Genomic DNA, 23,856 nt, shown 5'->3' with positions numbered 1-23,856 from the left:
AGTCGAGGGGGGCTCTTTCAGCACAAAAAAATGTGCTGAAAAACTCAACATACACTAGAGTATATACAATAGTTAAAATGAAAAAAACTCCAAAAGGAAAAATGCACTGTTTGTAATATTATTAATATTTAGATCAACATCAGTGTTTTATCGCAGGGGAAAAAAGCGGGGAAAAAAGCCAGTAAAAGCACCGAAAATATCATGGCGTTTTTTTAAGCAAAGAGTGTGTGAACATACCCTTAAAACATTATGTAGGAGAGAGTATAAGGACAAAAATGAGCAATAAGGCTGGTTTCACATTAGCGTTTTTTAGCGCAGCGCATCGTGCGCGTCCATGCGCCCCTATGTTTAACATGGGGGCGCATGGTCTAGCGTTTGCACGCGTTTGGATGCGTTTTCTTGCGCATGCGTTTTTTTGTAGTGTGCGCCTAGGCGCGCCGGACACAACCTGTTGCATTTTTGGTCCGTCCAACCAGTGTCAAAAAAACGCATGTGCATGGAATGCTCCAAAATAACATATTGCAGTCTATGGAAACGCAGGCGTGCGCATGGACATGCGCACGCCTGAGTTTAAAATCGCATGCGTTTTAAGAGTTAACATGGCTAGAAACGCATGCGCCTAAAAAGGAAACACATGCAAAACGCATGATGCATTTTTTGCATGCGTTTCTATTGCGCACGAAGCGCAGCGCTAAAAAACGCTATTGTGAAAGTAGCCTAACTGTGATTTTTATTCTGTACTAGTAGGCGTTGTCAGATGTCTTTCTTTACGCAACTTTGGTTTTAAAGCAATATCGTGACTTTTTTCTCTTCTTGATTTTTATGAATCACTTTTTATTATCTAATTGACTAGTTTAACAGTAAAAGTTCTACATATTCATAGTGTGTATAACTTTGTACTTGGCAGGTTCTCCAAACCTGAGAATGAAACCGCCACCCCGGAGAGAATCCAGTCTGGTTCGTTCTACACTTTCTTTTCTTGGGAATATGATCGCTTTCTTTTCTCTAATTGACTAAATTGGATTGACATCAGTATATGTAATTAAAATAATACAAGGCTCATTACAGGGCTTGTAGTAAGTGATATGCCCGTAAGCACTGCTAGTCGTGTAAAAAAAAAAAAAACGCCTGTGAAGTACAATGGGCCATTCTTTGCCAAGTCTGGAAGCAATTTATGGAAATTTCAATGTGGTGTGATATTGTTAGTGAGCAACATAATGGGATGTCCAGTACTTCTTGACAAACGACGCATCTAGTTTATATGTAACTAGCTGAAGAGCCCGGCGTTGCCTGGGCATAGTAACCAACTGTGGTTAGTTATAACAAATTATAATGATTATATTGCACATAAAAACTGTGCATCTAATCCTATCCTGTGTGATACTGACTGCTGAGCCGTGTATCTAATACTATTTCTGTGTGATACTGTCTGCTGAGCTGCATATCTAATCCTATCCTGTGTGATACTGTCTGCTGAGCCGTGTATCTAATCCTATCCTGTGTGATACTGACTGCTGAGCTGTGTATCTAATACTATTCTGTGTGATACTGTGTGCTGAGCTGTGTATCTAATCCTATCCTGTGTGATACTGTCTGCTGAGCCGTGTATCTATTCCTATCCTGTGTGATACTGACTGCTGAGCTGTGTATCTAATCCTATCCTGTGTGATACTTACTGCTGAGCTGTGTATCTAATCCTATCCTGTGTGATACTGACTGCTGAGCCATGTATCTAATCCTATCCTGTGTGATACTGCCTGCTGAGCATGTGTCTAATCCTATCCTGAGTGATACTGACTGCTGAGCCGTGTATCTAATCCTATCCTGTGTGATACTGACTTCTGAGCCGTGTATCTAATCCTATCCTGTGTGATACTGTCTGCTGAGCTGTGTATCTAATACTATTCTGTGTGCTGATCTGTGTATCTAATCCTATCCTGTGTGATACTGACTGCTGAGCCGTGTATCTAATCCTATCCTGTGTCATACTGGGCTCCCCCTGCAGTCTGTGTCAGAGGGTGGTCTGTGTTGGCACGGTAATAAATTGTGTTATTTCCAGCTTTACAGAAGGACGATAACACCATAGAAATGATAAGAATAATAGGCCTCAGTTACCACAACTGTCTACAAAGAAAACTGTTGCTGATAGCAACCAATCACAGCTCATTTTTCATCTTTTAAACAGCTCTGGAACAGCGTGGCGAGTTTTGAGTGTCGACTTTTGTGTTTCGACTTTTATGTGGCGAGGTTGGTGTATGTTTGGTGAAATGTGTGCTGAGGGTGGTAGATGTGGTGAAGCACGTGGTAGTGTGTGGCGCATTTTGTGTGTGTGTTCCTATCTCTGTGTGTGATGAGTATCCCATGTCAGGGCCCCACCTTAGCAACTGTGCGGTATATACTCTTTGGCGCCATCGCTCTCATTCTTTAAGTCCCCCTTGTTCACATCTGGCAGCTGTCAATTTGCCTCCAACACTTTTCCTTTCACTTTTCCCCCATTATGTAGATAGGGGCAAAATTGTTCGGTGAATTGGAACGAGCGGGGTTAAAATTTTGCCTCACAACATAGCCTGTGACGCTCTAGGGGTCCAGATGTGTGACTGTGCCAAATTTTAATTTTGTGGCTGTAGCTGCGACAGTGCGGATGCCAATCCCGGACACACACACATACATACACACCCACATTGAGCTTTATATATTAGATAAGTACCATATGCAAACATATGGCGGAGCTATAGCTAATGGCAGTGTCGGATTGGGGTGGCAAGGGCCCACCAGTAATATTGACTTTGGGGACCAACTTTTCACCTGCATACAAAAATTACACAACCCTGGTTCACAAACTTACCTATATCTCTATATAACAAAAAACTGGGTAGTTTGGTTACTGAATGATGAGATGTTGCTTTTTTCTGTACGGAGTGAATCAAGTGAATTATGCCAAGTACTGCCCATACAGTGGGGTGGGGGTCCAGATCTGCACTGGGGCCCACCGGGGGATTCCCCTGTTATCCTACAGGCCAGTCCGAGCCTGGCTAATGGCATCCATGACATGCAGATCTGGCAGGACTGATGGAGCTTGCAATGACAGATGGCAAATAATAATAAAAGACATTGAATTGTTAATGTTGATTTAAATGTGTGCTTATCTTACATATTTATGGCTTAGCTACAGGACCTACCATAAGAATTTCATGTTGGGTTGTTGGGTTCTAACTATCCGAGCATGCTCATGTGCTGAGGCTGGTTTCACACATCCTGATATTTCCGGTACTGGAGATGACAGTGTCTTATGTGTGTAATACTTGCGGCACACATGTGACAACCATGTGCTGCATCAGTACCACACGGACAGGCGCCAGGGAAGAAGCACGACAGGAAGCGCTGTTCCTCGGCGCCGGGTGCTGAAGACTAGAGTTAAGTGAATATCTTAAGTTCCCGGTTTATTCGGCAAGCTATAGTACTTGCTAAATAAGCTGCAGCGGGAACTTGGCGTCCTGGATTGCGCTGCTTGAACAGCTCATCACCACCGCAGCTGCATGTGTGACGGCTGTGTCACTGTCACAGCACATGCATGGAGAGCCCAACAAACAGCATGCATGTGCTGTGACAGTTCAGCCGGCACGATCCAGGAAGCCAGGTTCCCACTGTAGCTTAATCAGCAAGCGCCATAGCTTACCAAATAAGCGGGGATCTGAAGATATTCGCTCAACTCTACTGAAGACGCTCTCATCATTCTTCCCTGCTCTGCCAGCAATCAGCGTGAGCAGGGGAGAATGATGAGTGTTATATTCAAGTGATAACAATGACAGCAGGCGGCAGCTGATGTGACTATTACTTCCATCAGCTTACACCTGCTGCCGCTAATAACAGTGACAGCAGGAGCAGCTGATGGGAGTATTCATTAGCCAGCTCCTGTGCTGTAAGTAAATAATAAAAAAAAAATGGCGTGGGTTCCCTTGTATTTTCTATAACCAGCCAGGCAAAACTCACAGCTGAGGGCTGCAACCCAGCTTCAGCAAGGCTGGTTATCAAGAATAGAGGTTCTCATGCTGTTTTTTTAATTATTTAAATAAATAACTTAAAGAATTGGCATGGAGTCCCCCCCCATTTTTGACAACCTGCCATGCTAAAGCTGACAGCTGGGGGCTGGTATTCTTAGGCTGGTAAGAGGCCATTGTTATAGGCCCCCAGCCTTATAATAGCAGCACGCAGCTACCCAGAACCAGAAAAGGTGCATCTATTAGATGCACCAATTCTGGCGCTTTGCCCAGCTCTTCCCACTTGCCCTGTAGCAATGGCAAGTGGGGTTCATATTTGAGGGGTTGATGTCACCAGAGAATACAAAGGTGACATCAAACCAATGGTTTGGTGATGGAGAGGTGTCTAAAGACACCTCTCCATTACTAATCCTATAGTTGTATGGTAAATAAAGACACAGCCAGAATAAAGTCTTTTATTAGAAATAAAACAAAACACAGTTTTGCATTTTTATTTAAAAATAATGAACACAGTTACACTAACCTAATGCCTAATTCCACCGAAGCCCTTGTCTCCTGTAATAAACCAAAAATAAAAAAACAACAATATCCCTCACTTGTCCGTCGTTCTGTCCCATGCCGTAATCCATGCTTGGGGGATAAATAGTTTTCAACCTGGATGGTGCCAAGATGCGACCGTCCAGGCTGAGAACCACTGGTGAATGAGCTGCTGCGGGATTTAACATGGACGGGCCTGAGTGACGCGCGGGACGCTGATGGGCTGGAATGACAGCGGCATGTCTTCAGAACACGGCATTCATGGAAATCGTGATTTCTGCTATACATAGTAGAGCTGAAGCCCCTTGGACTATTAAATTAAGTAAAAAAAATAAAGAAAAACCACAAACTCACGCCCTATTGATAACAATAAAAAGCATGCAACATTCGAAATAAATTAATCCTGTTTGTAAACCGCGTAACGAGAAAAAAATCTACACACCCACCCAGCCCCAGATCTCGAAAAAAAATTTCTTACAAATATCGGAATTTTCTTTCACCACTTAAATAAGAGTAAAAAAATGTACTTGTTTGGTGTCCACGTACTCGTACTGACCTGGGGAACCATATTGCCAGGTCAGTTTTTACCATATAGTGAACATGATAAATAAAAAAACCACTAAAAAAATTGTGGAATTGCACTTTTTTTTGCAGTTTCACCGCACAAAAGTGCAACTCTTCCCGCAAAAAAAGAAGCTCTCACATGGCTATATTGATGTAACTACAGTGCCTTGCGAAAGTATTCGGCCCCCTGGAACTTTTCAACCTTTTCCCACATATCATGTTTCAAACATAAAGATACCAAATGTAAATTTTTGGTGAAGAATCAACAAGTGGAACACAATTGTGAAGTTGAATGAAATTTATTGGTTATTTTAAATTTTTGTGGAAATTCAAAAACTGAAAAGTGGAGCGTGCAATATTATTCATCCCCTTTACTTTCAGTGCAGCAAACTCTCTCCAGAAGTTCATTGTGGCTCTCTGAATGATCCAATGTTTTCCTAAATGACTAATGATGATAAATATAATCCACCTGTGTGTAATCAAGTCTCCGTGTAAATGCACCGCCTCTGTGATAGTCTCAGGGTTCTGTTTGAAGCACAGAGAGCATCATGAAGACCAAGGAACACAACAGGCAGGTCCGTGATACTGTTGTGGAGAAGTTTAAAGCCAGATTTAGATGCAAAATGATTTCCAAAACTTTAAACATCCCAAGGAGCACTGTGCAAGCGATCATATTGAAATGGAAGGAGTATCATACCACTGCAAATCTACCAAGACCCTGCCGTCCCTCTAAACTTTCATCTTAAACAAGGAGAAGACTGATCAGAGATGCAGCCAAGAGGCCCATGATCACTCTGGATGAACTGCAGAGATCTACAGCTGAGATGGGACAGTCTGTCCATAGGATAACAATCAGTTGTACACTGCACAAATCTGGCCTTTATGGAAGAGTGGCAAGAAGAAAGCCATTTCTCAAAGATATCCATAAAGAGTGTCATTTAAAGTTTGCAACAAGCCACCTGGGAGACATACCAAACATGTGGAAGAAGGTGCTCTGGTCAGATGAAACCAAAATCGAACTTTTTGGCAACAATGCCAAACGATATGTTTGGCATAAAGGCAACACAGATCATCACCCTTAACACACCATCCCCACTGTCAAACATGGTGGTGGCAGCATCATGGTTTGGGCCTGCTTTTCTTCATCAGGAACAGGGAAGATCGTTAAAATTGATGGAAAGGTGGATGGAGCCAAATACAGGACCATTCTTGAAGAAAACCTGTTGGAGTCTGCAAAAAACCTGAGACTGGGACAGAGATTTGTCTTCCAACAAGACAATGATCCCAAACATAAAGCAAAATCTACAAAGGAATGGTTCACAAATAAACATATCCAGGTGTTAGAATGGCCAAGTCAAAGTCCAGACCTGAATCCAATCGAGAATCTGTGGAAAGAGCTGAAAACTGCTGTTCACAAACGATCTCCATCAAACCTCACTGAGCTCGAGCTGTTTGTCAAGGAAGAATGGGCAAGAATTTCAGTCTCTCGATGTACAAAACTGATAGAGACATACCCCAAGCGACTTGCAGCTGTAATTGCAGCAAAAGGTGGCGCAACAAAGTATTAAGTTAAAGCGGCCGAATAATATTGCACGCCCCACTTTTCAGTCTTTGAAATACCACAAAAATTTAAAATAACCAATAAATTTCGTTCAACTTCACAATTGTGTCCCACTTGTTGATTCTTCACCAAAAATTTACATTTGGTATCTTTATGTTTGAAACATGATATGTGGGAAAAGATTGAAAAGTTCCAGGGGACCAAATACTTTCGCAAGGCACTGTACGAAAAAGTTATGGCTCTTGGAAGGAGGGGAGCAAAAAGCAGAAAAAGGTCATCTCATGAAGGGGTTAAAGCATGATCATGACTTTTTTTTTTCTGTTCTCTATTTTTAATAGTCACTTTACTTTTTATTATCTACGTGACTAGTCCAACAGCGAAAGTTCTGTAGATTGTCGACGTAAAGGCACCAGCTTTATCAAGTCTAAAATTTTAATTTTATCATGTGTCCAGCAAATCTGGTGATAGATTCCCATAAAACAAGGAGATATTCATCTTTTGAATACTTAACATATCGTTCTTGAAATAATCATACATATATAATGTTTGTCTAGAATACTTTTCATACTTTTACCTGTTAAGTTTGTTATTCTGTAATACTTTAATCACTTTTAGCTGATAATTTCGGTTATTTTTTACATTTTTCTGTGTGTGGCTTACAGCTGTGAATTATTTTGCCAAAATGTGTCATTGCTCATTACATCTCCGAGATTATGTATTCGCTTTGCACTAACATGGATCAAAAATAAACCTTTTGAAACCATATCAATGTCAATTTATGTTCTCCAGGGATTCCAGTTGCCAAAGCCTCCCGAGCCTCCATCAGTTGAAGTGGAGTATTACACCATTGCAGAGTTTCAGTCTTGCATATCTGATGGGATAAGTTTCCGAGGAGGTCAAAAGGCTGATGTAAGTAAAGACTTGTGGTGTTTGAAGCTTATGTTGTAGCGAATAACCCGATCTATTGTAAGGCCATGACCTCAAATATGTCTACATACCTTAATGCAATATTCTGGAGAGCTAAGTCCTGTAGGACTTCCCACTAGCATCATGTACACCATATGTCCGTATTTAATAAACCAATAAAACCCCCACAAATTTACTTACACTAGTGTAATTCAAACTTAATGTATTAATCCAAAATTGAGAAGTGTTAATAAAAAATGGAATCTATATACAAAAAGCATTTATTAATTTACTACCATAGCCATCTTGTCATTTATTGCCAGAAATGTACTTATGCTGTGACCGTGATGGATTAATTATAAGAGAGTTATCATTCATGAGCCAATCATTATACTATTTCCTTAATTGGTACAGTAAATGTACAAAATTGCACAAACTTAAAACTATGGTATAGGTTTGTCATGAAAGTCTGCAGTCACTTTGTGCTACTGCAGATTTGTGAATCCTCGCAGCACGCACTGTGCACGCTAAGGGGACTCTCCCGCTAGAGTGGGCCATCGTTATGCATACTTCCAGTGACATTCCGACTAGACATGTGCGGCGTTGCTCAATTTACTTATATGGAGAGAAGCCAGGCACGTCTAGTGGTAATGTGGCAGGGAGTATGCATATCGCATACTTGTGGTCATATGACCACCCTCTTTCATTACCTGTATCGGAGAATCCTTACACCTAACTCCCGCTGTGAGGATTCACAAACAATGACTGCAGACTTTCATAGCAAACCAGCACAACCTCTTTAATAGAATTGGAATAAAGCCCCACAGATGTGTCTATCTGTTGAATGCCTCAATGTATGCCATCTCAGCCATCCGTCACCCGTATGCTCCCATATTAAAAATCGTATATTTTAACATATGCATTTCTTTTTTTACTGGATAGTATTCAGATAGTGCCATGATGGATTGTTAAGGGTGGACACATCTGTAGTCAGCATTCAGCCTGTATGGTGGTTCACATGAATTTTCTAAATTTTTACATTTACTGATACAAGTTTTCCATATAATGGAGATAACAAAGATCAGACCCCTTTATACTACATAATTAAAAAAAGTCATTAATATAACACATACAAGTTAATTATAAATGCAAATGGAAGTATAGCTATGCTCTTCTCATTATAACACTTTGTTAATACAAGGAATCACATTAGGGGTAGACAATGAAATCAGGTACATATGACATAAGAGTAAAAATTGGTTATTTTATTCTCTTACAGGTCATTGAAAAGAACTCTGGTGGCTGGTGGTATGTACAGATCGGAGAAAAAGAAGGATGGGCTCCGTGCTCATATATTGATAAAAGAAAGAAACCAAATCTAAACCGAAGGACAAGCACGTTAACAAGACCAAAGGTCCCCCCTCCTGCACCACCTACGAAGCCTAAAGATGTAGAAGAAGTATCAGCCACTCGTCATAGCTGCTCTGTAGAATCTAGAGAGTCACCAGCAAAGCAAATTTATGAGGAGCCAGAGTATGATGTCCCAGCTTTTGGCTATGATCCAGATTCCGATATGAATGACTCCTTTTCTCAGAGCAGTTTTGCTGATGAAATTGTAGAAAGTATGTTCAAACCCTCCAAGCCTTCTCCTGTTTCTTCTCTTCAAAGAGCAACATTTCAAGTGGGAGAGTCTTGTGAAGATGTCAACAATGAGGAAGAAACTATCTATGAAAATGATGGTTTCCGACCATATGTGGATGACGTAGCATCAAACAAAGAGTCAAGCAAAGAGTCAAGTGGAGATTCTGATTCACTGAAAAGCTCATTATTGGTGCCAAGAAACTCTCCATCAGGAACCCCTTCTAAACCTCCTCTTTTAAAATATAAATCAGAAAGAAATGTCCAGCAAGAAATCATTAAAAATGTTTCCTTCTCATCAAATGAAGAGAAAAAGCCAAGGTCAGTGTCTGATGTTGGTTCGCGGTCAGTGCCAAAGGTTGGAACAAAGAAGGAGTCTGAACAAAAGCCTGGAGTCATTCCTTCAACCAGAGCAAAGCCAATAGTTAGGCCAAAACCCTTCATAAGTAAGACTGATTCTCAAAGCCAGGATAAAATGGATATTAGCACTTTGCGAAGACAGCTAAGGCCAACAGGACAGCTACGAAGTGGACTTAAAGGTTCTAAAAGTGAAGAATCAGAAAGTCTCCCAAAGACTGCATCAGAGGATATTGAAAGCCCACCAAGAAGAAGTTCAGTAGATAATCCTTCAAGTTCTCCACAGTCATTAATATGTCCAAATAACAAAGACAAAACTGAGGATATGAATGAGAAAAAATTCTATACTGCCACAAGCACCTATCAAAAAGTAATGGATACAGAAATTAGCTTTCCAGCAGGGGCAAAAGTAGAAATCTTAGAAAAACAAGACAGTGGTTGGTGGTATATCAGATACAAAGATTCAGAAGGTTGGGCACCATCGCATTACTTAGAGCAAGTGGATAATAACCAACGGGAAACCTCAGCACCTGAGCCTGATGCTATGAAATGTAAAAAGAATGAAAATAAGTCAAACAGCCTGGAAAAGATAGAAAAAAGAGTGCAAGCATTAAATTCAATTAACCAAAGCAAAAGAACAACACCTCCAGTTCCCTCAAGACCACCTGGGGGATTCTCAAAACCTACAGGGCCAAGTAGCAATGTTGTAAAGTTAAGAAATGGAGTAAAACAAATTGCGGTAAGACCCCAGTCTGTGTTTGTTTCTCCACCACCCAAAGAAAACAACCTTGCTTGCCACTTGCGTAGAAATGAATCACTTTCTGCTACCGATCATTTGAGGTCTGTTCGAAGAAATTCCTCCTTTAACACCATCCGTTCTCAGGTAAACGAGTCAAGATTCAAACCTACTGATAAAACCGAAGCGGACACAACCCAAGTGGAAACATCTGTGAGATCTCCTCAAAGAAACGGAATCCCAGTATCTACTGTTCGACCAAAACCCATCGAGAAGTCTCAGTTTATACACAACAACCTTAAAGATATGTATATCTCTATTGCTGACTATGACGGAGATGATGAAACTGTTGGATTTCAAGAAGGGGTTTCCATGGAAGTGTTGGAGAAAAACCCTAACGGCTGGTGGTATTGTCATATTCTCGACAGTGCAAAACCATTTAAAGGATGGGTACCTTCAAATTATTTAGAGAAAAAGAACTGATATTCCTTTGTGTGGAAATGAGTTATCTTAGATGCTCTTGAGATATTTTCTTAATTTAAAGATTAGACTGAGCGTACATGTACTTGGAAAGCCAGCAATATGATCTCCATGATGTAAAATCAAGTTGAGGAAGTAATCTTCTTATTTCTATAAAAAGAGATATTGAAAGAAAAAAAGAATTTATCCTTGTGAAAAATGTTTGGAAATAACACAGGGTATAACATTGTATTATGATCGTTAAGCAGTTAACATGAAAACCATATTTGTGTGCCTTCACTTCATTATCTGGAACACTAAAAATGTTGCGAAAATCCAGGGAACTCCTCCTGGCACGGTCTGCAGAATGCTATGTCTGTGCTCCTTTTCCCTGACCTCTCGTCCTATTGCCAACAAGAATAGACACTGTTTCGTGTCTGGAAAAAAAAAATTGTAACTCCCAACAAGGAATACTAGACGTTGTAATTAAACGTTTCTATCCTTTTTTTTACTTTATATCCCAAGTTCTAATTTGTTGATTTTTGGCTTTTGCATGTTTTTCTGTATATGTTCAAAGTCGTAAGATACAGAAAACCAAACGCTAGTTTTTTGGGTTTTTTTTTAAATTTTTTAGTCATTGACTGTTTATATAGTAATTAGGTTTTCTTAACTTTTAATAGTTTAGTTGAGATTGAGTAGCATTTGGCATGCATTATCCTTGGGCCTGGCATGGGCCCAAATATAAAGTACCCAAGCAAAAATATTTGGCCTCTTGACTTAAAGGGACCCCATAACTAATAGCGGCTAAATGGCATGGACATTGTACCGAAGTACAAAAATATACACAAGTTTTCACCCTTGTGGATGAGATGATACTTCCATAGCTGTGTTTCATGAGATTAACACTCCAGTGACAGTTTTCATTGTAGTTTATATTAGGAAGTTAAAGAGGTTGGTCTGGTCAAGAAAGATGGATCTGCTTTTTTCCAAAATAGCACCACCCTCGCCCTAACATACACATGACCGTATTTTTGGTCTGTGTGATCCGACAAAACATCAGATCACACTCGGACCAGTGTTATGCTATGGGGCCGTGCACAAGTCCGATTTTTCCTCGGTCAAAGTCTGTCCGAGATAAAACTCTCACCATGCACATTTTGCATCCGATATCTGGATTGCACTCCATCTGCCATGCAAATCAATGAGTCATTGGAAACCATTGGACTGTACCCGGTCAACGGAGTGCAGTTCAGTTTCCATGGGCTGGCAGAATGGAGAAAATGGGGAATTTTTTTTCTCTCCATCGCCTCATCTTAGAGAATTGGATCACACTATGATCACCCTCTGGTCCAAGTTTAATCAGAATGTGATTAGCAAAATCGACCCGATTCTTTCCGATGACTGTGTTTGGATTACAAATGATCCCCAGTTGAGGGAATCGAACATAGCTGCAGTACTTTTTCCAACTCATGGGCAGATGTGGTGCTTTTTCTTAAAAAAATAGCTCTTCTTTTTTTTTTTTATAATCCCAGACAACCCTTTAATTCACTGGATATTCTCTGTTCATTTAGACTTATTCAAGTATTCAGCCCCTTTAAGTGGTCACTGACCTTAAAATAACAAGACAAAGGAATTTTAAGCAATGATTATTGTATATATGTAAAAAATGTCTATGGGATTGGGATAAAACTGCGCATTTAGTGACGATGTCCTCTTTGAATATCCCACTGATAGATATCCCAACACGCCACTTTTGCATTTCGAGTTCTCGTCGGAAACTATTCGGTCTTTGAATGTAGTGACTCATTTTTGTGACTCGTTATGACGTGTATTGGCCCTTTAAGTGAGGTACATTTGGTGCTTCTTTTGCCATGTACATAATGTATACGCTAATGTGCCCTCTTCTGAACACTATTTGGATCCGTATCGGTCTGCAGCGAGATTCGCCATTTGTCCTCAGACGCGTTGTTTACATTACAATTGATTCATTCTCGGAAATTTGTATATTTTGTCTGTTTTTAATAATTATTTTTTAAAGTCTGTTTTTTTTTAATTATTAGGTTAAAGTCAGGATCACGTGACTGCTACGTGGTAAAGGAAAAAAAAAGCAGAACAATGCAAGGAATATACTTAGATGGGAGATTTTTGGAGGGTGGGTAAGCCTGTGTAATTTTACCACCGTTCCTGAAAAATAGGACACTCCCAAATAGGACCTCCGAAGGTGGAGGGGAGAGTATTTGGCTGTGCCCGGGATAAAGAGCCTCATATTTCTCATATACCATACTCCAGAATCAAAAAGCAAGGCAATTTTATCTGTGTGCACTTGAAATGTACATGCATCATTGCCAGTATCATATATGTTCTAATATTGTATTTATGTGTATATTATATTTTTTTGTGCTTAAAAAAGTCATGAATTCCTTTGTGGAATTTTTGGTCATGGGATTCTGACTTTTTTTTAACCCCTTTCCTTTTGTGTCCAGATCACTAGCCTATCCTATCATATACTGTATTACCGTGCACAGTAGTACTAGTGTAGCGCTTGTGTATTACTACCCGTGCTACGTCGGAGGAGGTCTCTAGTAAAACCTATGGAATAATTGAACAACACGGAAACAACTTGTAAGCCATTTTTTTAAAGATTAGTAGCCTTTTGGAAATGTGTAGTTATATATAGAAAAATATATTTAGTTATATAGGAAAGTTTAAAAAAAAAATAGGAACCCAGAGAAGGTACTGTACCTTTAATTTAAAGGGGGTTTCCATCTCCATCTCCTTTGTACAAGTTGAAGATCATTTATCAGAAACATTTCACGGCAGACAATTAGAATCCACTGATATTTTCTAAACTTCACTGGCAAGATGAACTGTGGCCTTTCAAGATAGTGTCCACTTTGTCATAGTTGGTCACCTACAAATCTCAGGAGGAGGTGATCACCGTTTTCGGCTAGGTAGGAAAATGTTCAAAGTACAACATTATCCATCTTCTAACATCACCTACCTAACTGGTATTACAGATTTGAAGCTTTGACTTTCTTTAATTTTTTTTTAATTTTTTTTTTTTAGAAACTCTATATAGTTCTGCTGGACAGTATTACATAGAATATACATAGATTACCTGCTTGACTGCAGTACTAATAATAGCAATGACTTTAGTGGTTATATTAATATTATAACGATGATTATGTTTTATCAATAAGGATAAAGAAGTGGTTCATTATTGATGCACTTTAACAAAAATGCGTTTTACATTCAAGTGCATTATAACAAGAAAAAAAAATAAGTGCAGGCTATACAGAACTTACATCAGCACATTAATTTATATATATAAGAAGAGGTTATTTATGATTATTTATGGATATTCACAACTGTTCAGCCATTATTATTAGTGATTTCTGTGGCTTTACTGAGCGGTTTGATGTTACAAAGTCAGCGGTTGGTGTACAGCCTTAACGTGTCCCTTATCTTCAGAGAGGTGGCGGCCCTGTTGTGAGCTGCCGTCATCATCATGTATTTGAAATCCGCAAATTGGCTTTAAGTGACATATATCAAATACATATATTGTGCAGGAGAGAGCTTGCTTACTTTTTCCCCTATGGCAGTTTTAGAAAAGTCCAAATTTTTGATCTTTGGATTCCTCGTGCTAAGATCATTATCGATACGCAGAAGCGCTTGGCCAAGATTGAAGACGGGCTCCATAGTCTTGGCTAGTCCTCAATTCCATAGAGTAACACTTGGCAGAGCACTTCTGCTCCCTTGTTCTAGTGATCGTTGGGGGTTTTAACACCTCGACACCCACTGATCAAAACGTCTGTCATGGCTTCAAGTGTCAAAGATTTTTTTTTTAGAAAGTATAGTTCTACTTTAATCTTTTAATAGTTCTCAACTATATTGAGCTGCCTTTTTTATTTTTTTGCTTTCTAAGGAGATTGGAACCTTAAACTCTTTCCTTCTTCAAACGCAAACTTTATCTGCAACAGTTTAATTTTGTAGATAGAAAAAAAGCTACTCCTATTACAAATGTCAAAATGTGATGAAATTATGGCACCAGGCTTCGCCAGCCAAGAAGAGAAAATAGTCTGGGTTTTGTATCCTGTCCACACGCTCTTGGACTCTTGACATCTTGACTCTTGGACCATTCCTCCCCACTCACTTGACAATGAAAGTTTTCCTCTTTATGGAAAGTGGATCCAAATGCTGTAAAATATCAAACAGAGCAGGTACTCACCATTCCAGGGTTCAGCGCTGACTCTGCTCCACTGTTGGGGTCTAGAGGTGGTGGCTGCAGTGGTGACATCATGTCAACGGAGGGCATAGCTTCTGTAGCCAGTCGCTGAGCTTGGCAGAGACGCTAAGCTCAGTGATTGCCAGTGCGTAGCTGCGCACTGTCATTATGATGTCACCGCTGCAGCTGCCATAACACAAAGGTACTAGCAGTGGTGGGAAGCCAGCGCTGCACTCAGGCAGGGTGAGTATCTGCTCTGTTGTTTTAAAGCATTTAGGATCCACTTTCCTTAAAGCGGAAAACCCTTTCAACAATAAAATTTATTTGAAAAGAGGAGTCCAGTACATGCTATCGACCAACAGGAAATGGAATTGGACTAACCAGGACTGGATCTTCTCTCTTCATGGACCTATTGTAACTGCATTATTGGTCCATATGGTACTTGCTTTTGCAGCATTAGTATCAGAATAGATTTTACTGCTCTGATCTCCTCCATATAGAAATGTATAATATTACAAACCTTAAAGGGGTTGTTTGAGACTTCAACTCTGATGGTCTATCCTTAGGATAGGTCGTCATTGTCTGATAAGTGGGGGTGTGACACCTTGCACCCCTGCCAATCAGCTGTTCCCGGTGTGAACAGCAGCTGGAACTCCTCAGTTATGGAGCTGCACAGCTCTGTGACTGTATAGTGGCCACGGTCAGGTACTGCATATCCGCTACCTATTCAAAATCAATAGGGGTGGATGTTTAGTACCTGGCCTCAGCCACTATACAGTCGACAAACCTATGTCATGCAGCTCCATAACTGAGGAGTTCCAGCCGCCGACTCCGGGAACAGCTGATCAGTGAGGGTGTTGGGTGTCACATGCCTACTGATCAAATATTGATGACCTATCCTAAGGATTGACCATCAGTGTTAAACTGCTAGACAACCCCTTTAAAGCTCAGGCTACAAATCAACATCCATAGTCTATAGTTCAAATGACAGCATGCCCTAGAGGATGGTGCCATAATGGTAAGACAACCAAGAAATGGTCTTAGACGATTATTGTCTTACAGCCTGGACTTTATTATATATTTGTTATTGGCACTTGACTGTACCTTTTGTGGACTCAAAATGGAGTTCAGCTACACTTTGCTTAGCTCTCACAAAAATGCAGAGTGTAAAGTATTTTTTAGCCAAAAGAAACAACATCTAATGCAACTTTTAACACCCATGTGCCCCGATATTAGTTCAGACATTACAACATTTGAAATTCTAGTTATAACATTTTATTCAGGATAAAAATAAGTAAATCTGATGTGATAATAGAATATATCTGTAGCATCAGGACCATCCAGACTTTGATAAAATATTGTCAGATTCACTGAGCCAAAAATATGGTGTTAGAAGACTTTAAATTTAGAAAAAATGCGCGTATATGGCTTAATATATTGGAACACATTGTATTTTGTTTCTCTTATGAAGAAGAAATTCTGTTTGTAAAACTTGGGTAGCGTTATATCCAGTCTGGTCGGAGGGAGCCCTCTATTGGCTGCTTTCTGCATTCAACACCAAAATAAGTTACTTTTTGCTGTATACTGCAACGTAATTAATAATGAGCACTTCTGAGTTCGTTATTGACGATTATATAATGCCTGATATAGCTTTTGGTTTCTATAGGAGTAATATAGATTGTTGTTTTTTTTTTCTACTTTAATTCTGCATGACCTTACACTCGTAGGACAGATTACATTTTCTACATGTAAGAGTTGGGTTACCGTTTCTTTCAGTATTCTTTAATGCATCTACCATGATTTGATAAATTAGGGATTTAGTGATCATCTAACTTCCAGGAAAGAAGATATTTTTTGACTTCAGTAGAGTTAGCGTACGATAATAATGTTGTGATGGCCATGGATTCGACTAGATCTTTCTGTACTCGTTAGACTTTTTCCTTTTTTTAGTTTATTTAACCATTTTGAGTATTGAAGGCTATTTGCCATGGCTTTGCTTATATATGTTCACATCATCCTAGGGATTGAATTTCCAAATGTTGCCAAAATTGATCTTGAATAAGGATAAGAAAGTCTATACCCAATAGGGAGCTCAAACACATTAGTTAAATCTCAAATGAATTGACCAATTTTGACCATAATGAACCATTGTTGGCTGGTTCGGTAAAGGAAACGATCATTCATTTTGACCGACAACCAATCAACCGAAACACTTGGATTCTTTCAACTGATCATAGCAGTGGCTGCATCATCGGCTGAAAAAGCCAATATTGGTTGATGTTATCGGAAATGTGTATGGTGCCATGGAAGAACCATCATTCACCTACACATTTTCATCAATGTATGTGGAGGCCTTTAAATTAATGTCAGCTAAAGCTCCTGATTTCACCAGGACTTGCCAATTTGCTAATGTGTACTGTATATAGATGTCCTGAATTTTCCCCAAAGGCAAATTTTGAAGGAAACGAGTATCAGGCCAATGGATGTAAACAGGTCCTATTTTTTTGTTCTCAGAGGCTTAGGCCTCCACCAGAGGTGTCTGTCAGCCGCCATCTCCTCTCTTTACATCCGAAGACATGCACATTCAGCTGAACTGAGCCTTCCTATTTATGGGGGAAATCAGAAGAGATACGGCTAACACAACACTGGTGTCATACATGAAACTAATTCTTAATTCTCTGTACAAATAAAAAACGATAAAGCAACCAAAAAACAAATACTTCAGCAGTCCCATGTTAGTAGATTAAGGCTGTAGACTGAATGGTAACCTGACTCTTACTATACGCTTTCATTTTTTTCATATAGGTTATTAGAAGGACGACGGCATTTATATAACATTCAAAATCACTTTTTGCAATTGTAGAGCTGCATATTTTTTTAGTAAAATGTATATTTATATATCTTATGCTTTAATTAAAAAAAATATATTAACTAGGCTATGGCTTTAATGATATATAACACACAAGGGAATTTGCAGGGCTTGTATGAGCCATGTATGTATCTTTATTTAGTAAGCAGTATTTCATTCTAGTTAGCCATTGTTAACATTATATGTTCTGTGTTATTTTCTCTATGGTTTTTATTAAATCAGTGTTTGAAATTCTCTCAGCTAAAACAACAACAAAAAAAATCCTGATAAAGGATATGTGCAATATATTAATATATCAGATAGGAGTACAGGCTTCTCATCCAGGACCTTCGTTCTTGTTGAGGTGTTTGATGAAAGAAGGACTAACAGATCAACTGTAATAAACCCCCATATGTGCATGTAAAAGGCATACTTCCTGTGTTAAGGCATCACTTCCTGTGTTAAGGCATCACTTCCTGTGTTAAGGCATCACTTCCTGTCACTGGCTTTTGGCGATCAGTCTGATTATATGGATTCTGGGTCTCGTAATGATGAGATAGAATCCAGGTTTTTCTAGTGAAAAGCTGATTTAATGCTATGAGAATGTTTCTTTGATATCACTCAGATGTCAGAGCTTGGGGTGGGAAGTATTGTCATTGGAAAACAGGCAGAGGAATTATTTTTCATAAAAGGGTTGTCTGAACTAATAAGAAAATCATGCAGTCACTCTATATGACTGCAGGCTCCTGAGTCGTGGCAGTACCCAATGCCCACACTTGCACAATTCTCCTTTATGCCCCATGGGCAGTCATGAGACTATATTCATGCGATTTGTTAGTCTCTTCCGACATTACACAATAGTAGAGAATTGAGAGACGCTGGATGTGTGAAAATGACACGTGGTCATGTGACTACCCACTCGCACAGGGCATACGGGGAAATCGTCACAGTGCGCACATTGCACACTGTCATGATTTGGGAATCTGCAGTCACATAAAGAGACTGAACATTTTTCTTAGACCGGACAACTCCTTTAAAGTCAAAATCAACACAGGACAAGTATATGGGGGCATATGGAAATTCTGATAATTCTTCTTTTAGCAGAGGAGTGTGCTCTTGGAACTTATTTAATCCAAAGTACGCTCCAAAGAGCATGCTCACTGCTTTATCAACATACCTCTTGGAGTGGTGTGCACAGTGTGAAAGTACCATTGAAACCATGCACTCAGGAAACTGTGAGCCAGACCAGTGTGTTTAACCCGGATAGGTTTAGGTGCTTAAAGTCTTGGAAGAGACTATATGCATTGTATTTAGCCCCATCTTCGAAGAGGGGATCACAATGCACAGTGAGGTCTTCCGGTCGGTACTGTGTAAGTTATATTGGCTACTAAGTAAATACTCATTTTTTGGGTAGTTTCAGGAAAACTTTTTTTTTTTTCTTTACAAAGTAGTTGCAGCGTTGCTACCTCAATTCAGGGAAAACGCTTTGCATGGATAAAAATAAAATCTCAAAATACGAAATTAGAGCATTATATTTATCAGTTGGAGTTTTGCTGCTAGCACTTTTTTGTCCATTAAATGAGGGATATTTCAATGCAGTTTTTTTTATGGCAATACTCAGTTTTTTTTCCCAAACAATAAACTGATTAAAGGTCAGGCAGCTGATGTTATTTTTGTATATTGGTTGATTATATTGAGAGTACGTTATGCATTATCCCTCATAAAGACAGTTTATATACCGTATACTTTTTTTTTATGTGGCTATTATATTAATAGCCTTTCGTTTTAAAACCGTTTTCTATAACATTTTTCAGCAGCACCTCCTGATTTTTTTTTCCATTGTAAAAATAGGATTTTTTTTAATATATATATATATATTATATGTTATACAATATGTCACCTTCTTGGTGACTTTTTCAACTGGAGGGAGACATAGAATTCACCCTTCATCTCTGTGTCTTAAGATTTTCCCTTATTTTTTTTTTTTTTAAGATCTTGCACCGGGCTGGTCCCAAATAATTTTTGTGTTATTATCATATGTGCAATCCAGTTAAGCAGGTTTTAATTTGAGTGCAGTTAATATTAGATGTTATTATTAGCTTCACACTGGCTTTAACAAATCTATCTACAGCTTCAGCCACCACTGTCCTGAGTTGAGCTTCCTGTTGGTTCCGAGCAGCAGTCATAACTATTTGTACCTTCAGAGCATAAGATCAGATGTTACTAAACCTCTGACAAAAATGAATATTGCTAGTTTTTTTTTAATTCTAAATTACGGATATAGCTAGTTATTACTACGGCTATGGAAAAGCTAGTATTAATGAATCTGATAACCTTCTGACACTGCAAAAGTTTTTAAGAGACTTGATAAAACAAAAATTGCCAAATTCAACCAAAAAACTGGAAGTCAAGTAATTGAATACATTTCTTTCCAAAAATTAACTGGCATAAACTTGATATCAGGAGCCAGTTTAAAAAGAATTCTATTCAAAGTCTTAATATTTTTTTGATGTGATAACTGTACTTATAGGAAGATTTCACTGCTGGGATCTTGATATTGATAACTTTAGAGGACCAGTAATGTCTCAAACCTGCTCCCTTTAAAAATCACTAAGGGTCCCGTTTCACTTAGCGACGCACCAGCGATCCCGACAACGATACAACCTGGTAGGGACCGCTGGTGCGTTGCTAAATGATCGCTAGTAAGCTGCCAAACAGGCAGATCTACTCAACGACATAGCAACGATGCAGCGATAAAACAGCGATGCATGCTGGCCAGCGGGACTCCGACGAGGAAAAAATGGCCCAGGACTTTCCTTCACGATCAGCGATATCCAGCAGGGGGGCCGGTCTCTGCTGCATGTCACATGTAGCGAGATCGCAGGCGAGATCGCTGTTGCGTCACAAAATTGGTGACGCATTAGCGATCTCGCTATGTGAGACGGGACCTTTGCGTGAATAGAGTCCTTTAATTGACTGCTCCACTTTTTATTTGCCGTGAATCCTGCTTAATGTAAATTGTAATGATGCAATATATAAGCGCATTCTGCCAACCATGTAGAGCAATAATCGTAGTATGAAGGAGAGAAAAGAAATTAGAATTAACTTTACCATGGATGCTACCGTATGTGTTTGTTGGGTAATATTTCAGGATGTGATATGTAGATTCAAGTGTAATTATGTTCACAAAACGTTTGACATGTCATAGGGGATTGTCTCTTCTTCTTAGCTAAAGATAGACTCCATTTTGAGCCAGTCTTCATTCCCCTAGGTTAGCTGTAGTGCTGAGCGAATGTGCTCGGATAAGGTTTCGAACATCCTCGAGACGCAGGATCTTGAACATATTTTTTGAGCAAGCTGACGACACTCAGTGCCCGATCATTACTCTTGAGCTGTCCTTAGTTGATCACATTTGCCCTTTTTGTTTAAGGGCTTGTGCACACGGACAACCATATTATCGGTCCAAGTGCGACCAGACAAAATATCAGTTCACAATTAGATCAATGTTATTCTCGGGGGGGCCGTGCAGATATCTGATTTTTTTCCTTGGACTGAGTCGGTCCATGGAAAAAATTCCTAGGTTGATCCAATATACAGATTGATCTCAGCCAAGCAAGTCAAGGAGTCCATGGAAATCATCAGACTACACGCGATGAAATCTGAGTATGGTCCAATTTCCATGGGCTGAAAGAATGGAGAAAATGGACACCTTTTTATCTCCATCTTCTTTTCAGTCAAGAGAAATGGGTCATACTCTGGTCAAACTCTCTTGTAATCTGCACCTAGCCTGTCTCCATGACATGTCAGTAGTTTGTGCAAATTCTTTAAAATTTTTTAAACTTTTCTTGCATTTCAATTCACGGGTTGTCTAGGATTAGAGAAAAGGGTCTTCTTTATCTAGGTCTATGGCTCAGCGCTATTCATGTGAGTCTGGTTGAGCTGCAGGACTAGAACATGAACAAGAAAGCCTACGACTAAATGCAACATTATTTGAATTAAGACAGATACGTTTTAGGAGTGATTTTATGTCTTTAGTTCAGCGCCAATAATTACCTGGGGAGTTCGCAAGCACACCGGTTCCAAAAACATACTTGTGTGCCTTTTTTGGACTAATCTAACAGTATGTGAAAACTGTGTGTTTTTGTAAATCTTTTAGTATTTTATTTTTGTCCTCTTATTTCAACACTTTTTTTAAAAAATAATGATAGCTGTATGGTTTGTGATGCACAGGCTCTCAATACTTATCGGTTTTAGATATTCTCTAATTCCTTAAATCCTTAAAGGGTTTATTTAATATTGAATGAACATGGCTGCTTTCTCCTTGATAGTGTCTGATATTGCAGCTCAAAGCCATCAAAGTGAATGGGGCTAAGCTGCACTATCACACACAACATGGACAAGTGTGGCCCGCTTTTCATTAGAAAGCAGACATATTTTTCTAAATCTTGGTACCCCCTTTAAATATTTAATCCTATTTCCTGAAATTTCAAGGTTTTTTTTTATAGGTAATATATTAAGAATATTTGATGTTGGGTATATTGAATGCGTCTTGTAACAACATCTATAGAAAGTGTGAGTTAAAGAAAAATAGAGGCCCTCAATTGTAGGCAGTCAATCAATGGAGGGGTAAGATCTAGAACAGCCAGGTAAGGTGAAGGTGGTTTATATGATTTTGCCACAAAAGGAGAGAACTGCTGGAGAGTTTCTGAAAAGGTGAAGAATGTGGAGTTGCCAGTCAGTAAAGTTTCTGTACGTGGAAGTGTGTTGCTGAGTGATTGATTCTGAGAAGCGTTAAGCTGAGTGTTAAACAGGACAGTCGAGAGAAGGGGCAGGGAAACGTTGTTTGTGAAAGATTCTGAAGGAACTTAAGAAGAAAAGTCAAAGTTAGAAATGTGCGTTTTAAATTGTGGGTGAATCTATTTTTCGAAAGGAGTTAACTCTTTATTATACGTGCTATGATGCATCTAAGCTTTGAAGAAGGCTTTGAAGAAGGTATATCTAAAGATTTACCAGAGCATTTTCTGTACATGTGTAGCAAGTCCAGAGAAGATTTGCATTAGGCTTGGCCCAACTTTCATTCAATGAGACTAATCTCTCACTGTTTCCAATGGTAAAAAGTGACAAACCGTTTATATCTAGGGCAACTTTTTTTCAACTGCGTAACTGGAAACCTGCACAAAAAAATTATTTTTAATGTGAATGAGATTGCAGATACTCCATTCGCATAAATAGGATGTTGTATAGCAAAAAGATTTAGGTTAACCTTCAGGGTTCATCCACAGTATGTAGGGACAAGTAATTTCATCTATACAAAGAGTATTTTTCTTTTAGATGTCAATATGTTATTTTAATTGACAAGGAAGGACTAAGGATGATAGTCACTGTTCTAATGTAGTCTTCGATTTGTAATTTCCTAAATTTTTCTGTTAGTTTTCTTGCTAATATACAGTATGTTTGCGGATCATATGTGTACTTACATACCAACTTTTGTGACCCTTCTAATAATTTGATATTTGCTTATTGTGTGTATATATATATATTGTTTTTTTTCAGTGTGTCTACACAATTTGTGATGACAATCTATCAGCTCGATTATTGGACCTATTACTACTATGAGGTAGTTTGTAACTTTGTTGCTTTGGTGTGTTATGGAAAAAACCCCAGAGGAGAATAGACTTCATCTACTGTATCGCAAAGATCTTTGAACGATGGTTAGTCCGATGTATTTTCATTTCTAGAAGCTCTTTGGGAACACAGTGTCTTTACGTAGTTATGTATTTAGAGACATAGGCTAGAATTCTCATTCAAGTAAATAATAAGTAAGTGGTTTTCTGTTATAAACTAGCTCTGGTCTGCTAAGACTAATAATGATCGAGTGCAGTCTCATGAAATAATGTTCCATTTTCAATAGGCTTTGGTTATAATTCACATATGTACTGCATCATCTGGAGCAAGAGATGTTTTGCTGCCTTGAATGAGGAACCCCCTCTCTTAACTCAAAATGATCTAATAGGGTATTTAGAAATA

General features: G+C 39.0%; 1 protein-coding gene across 5 annotated transcripts in view; it reads left to right on the top strand.

Moving 5' to 3' along the window:
- The window catches only part of SH3PXD2A (SH3 and PX domains 2A), a 378,257-nt gene extending 365,503 nt beyond the window's left edge, over positions 1 to 12,754 (top strand). For all 5 annotated transcript variants that reach the window (XM_073546581.1, XM_073546582.1, XM_073546580.1 and 2 more), the window contains 3 exons: positions 908 to 957; positions 7,450 to 7,569; positions 8,846 to 12,754. In XM_073546581.1, the coding sequence (XP_073402682.1) occupies positions 908 to 957; positions 7,450 to 7,569; positions 8,846 to 10,780 (2,105 nt within the window). In that variant the 3' untranslated portion in view covers positions 10,781 to 12,754. The remainder of the gene's footprint in view (positions 1 to 907; positions 958 to 7,449; positions 7,570 to 8,845) is intronic.
- Positions 12,755 to 23,856: the final 11,102 nt, after the last annotated feature.

This window comes from Dendrobates tinctorius, unplaced genomic scaffold (assembly GCF_039654945.1).
Source record: "Dendrobates tinctorius isolate UK_male_01 unplaced genomic scaffold, ASM3965494v1 ptg000149l, whole genome shotgun sequence".
NCBI lineage: Eukaryota > Metazoa > Chordata > Amphibia > Anura > Dendrobatidae > Dendrobates > Dendrobates tinctorius.
The sequence above is the reverse complement of the archived record's forward strand: the minus strand, read 5'-3'. Positions and strand labels throughout refer to the sequence as shown.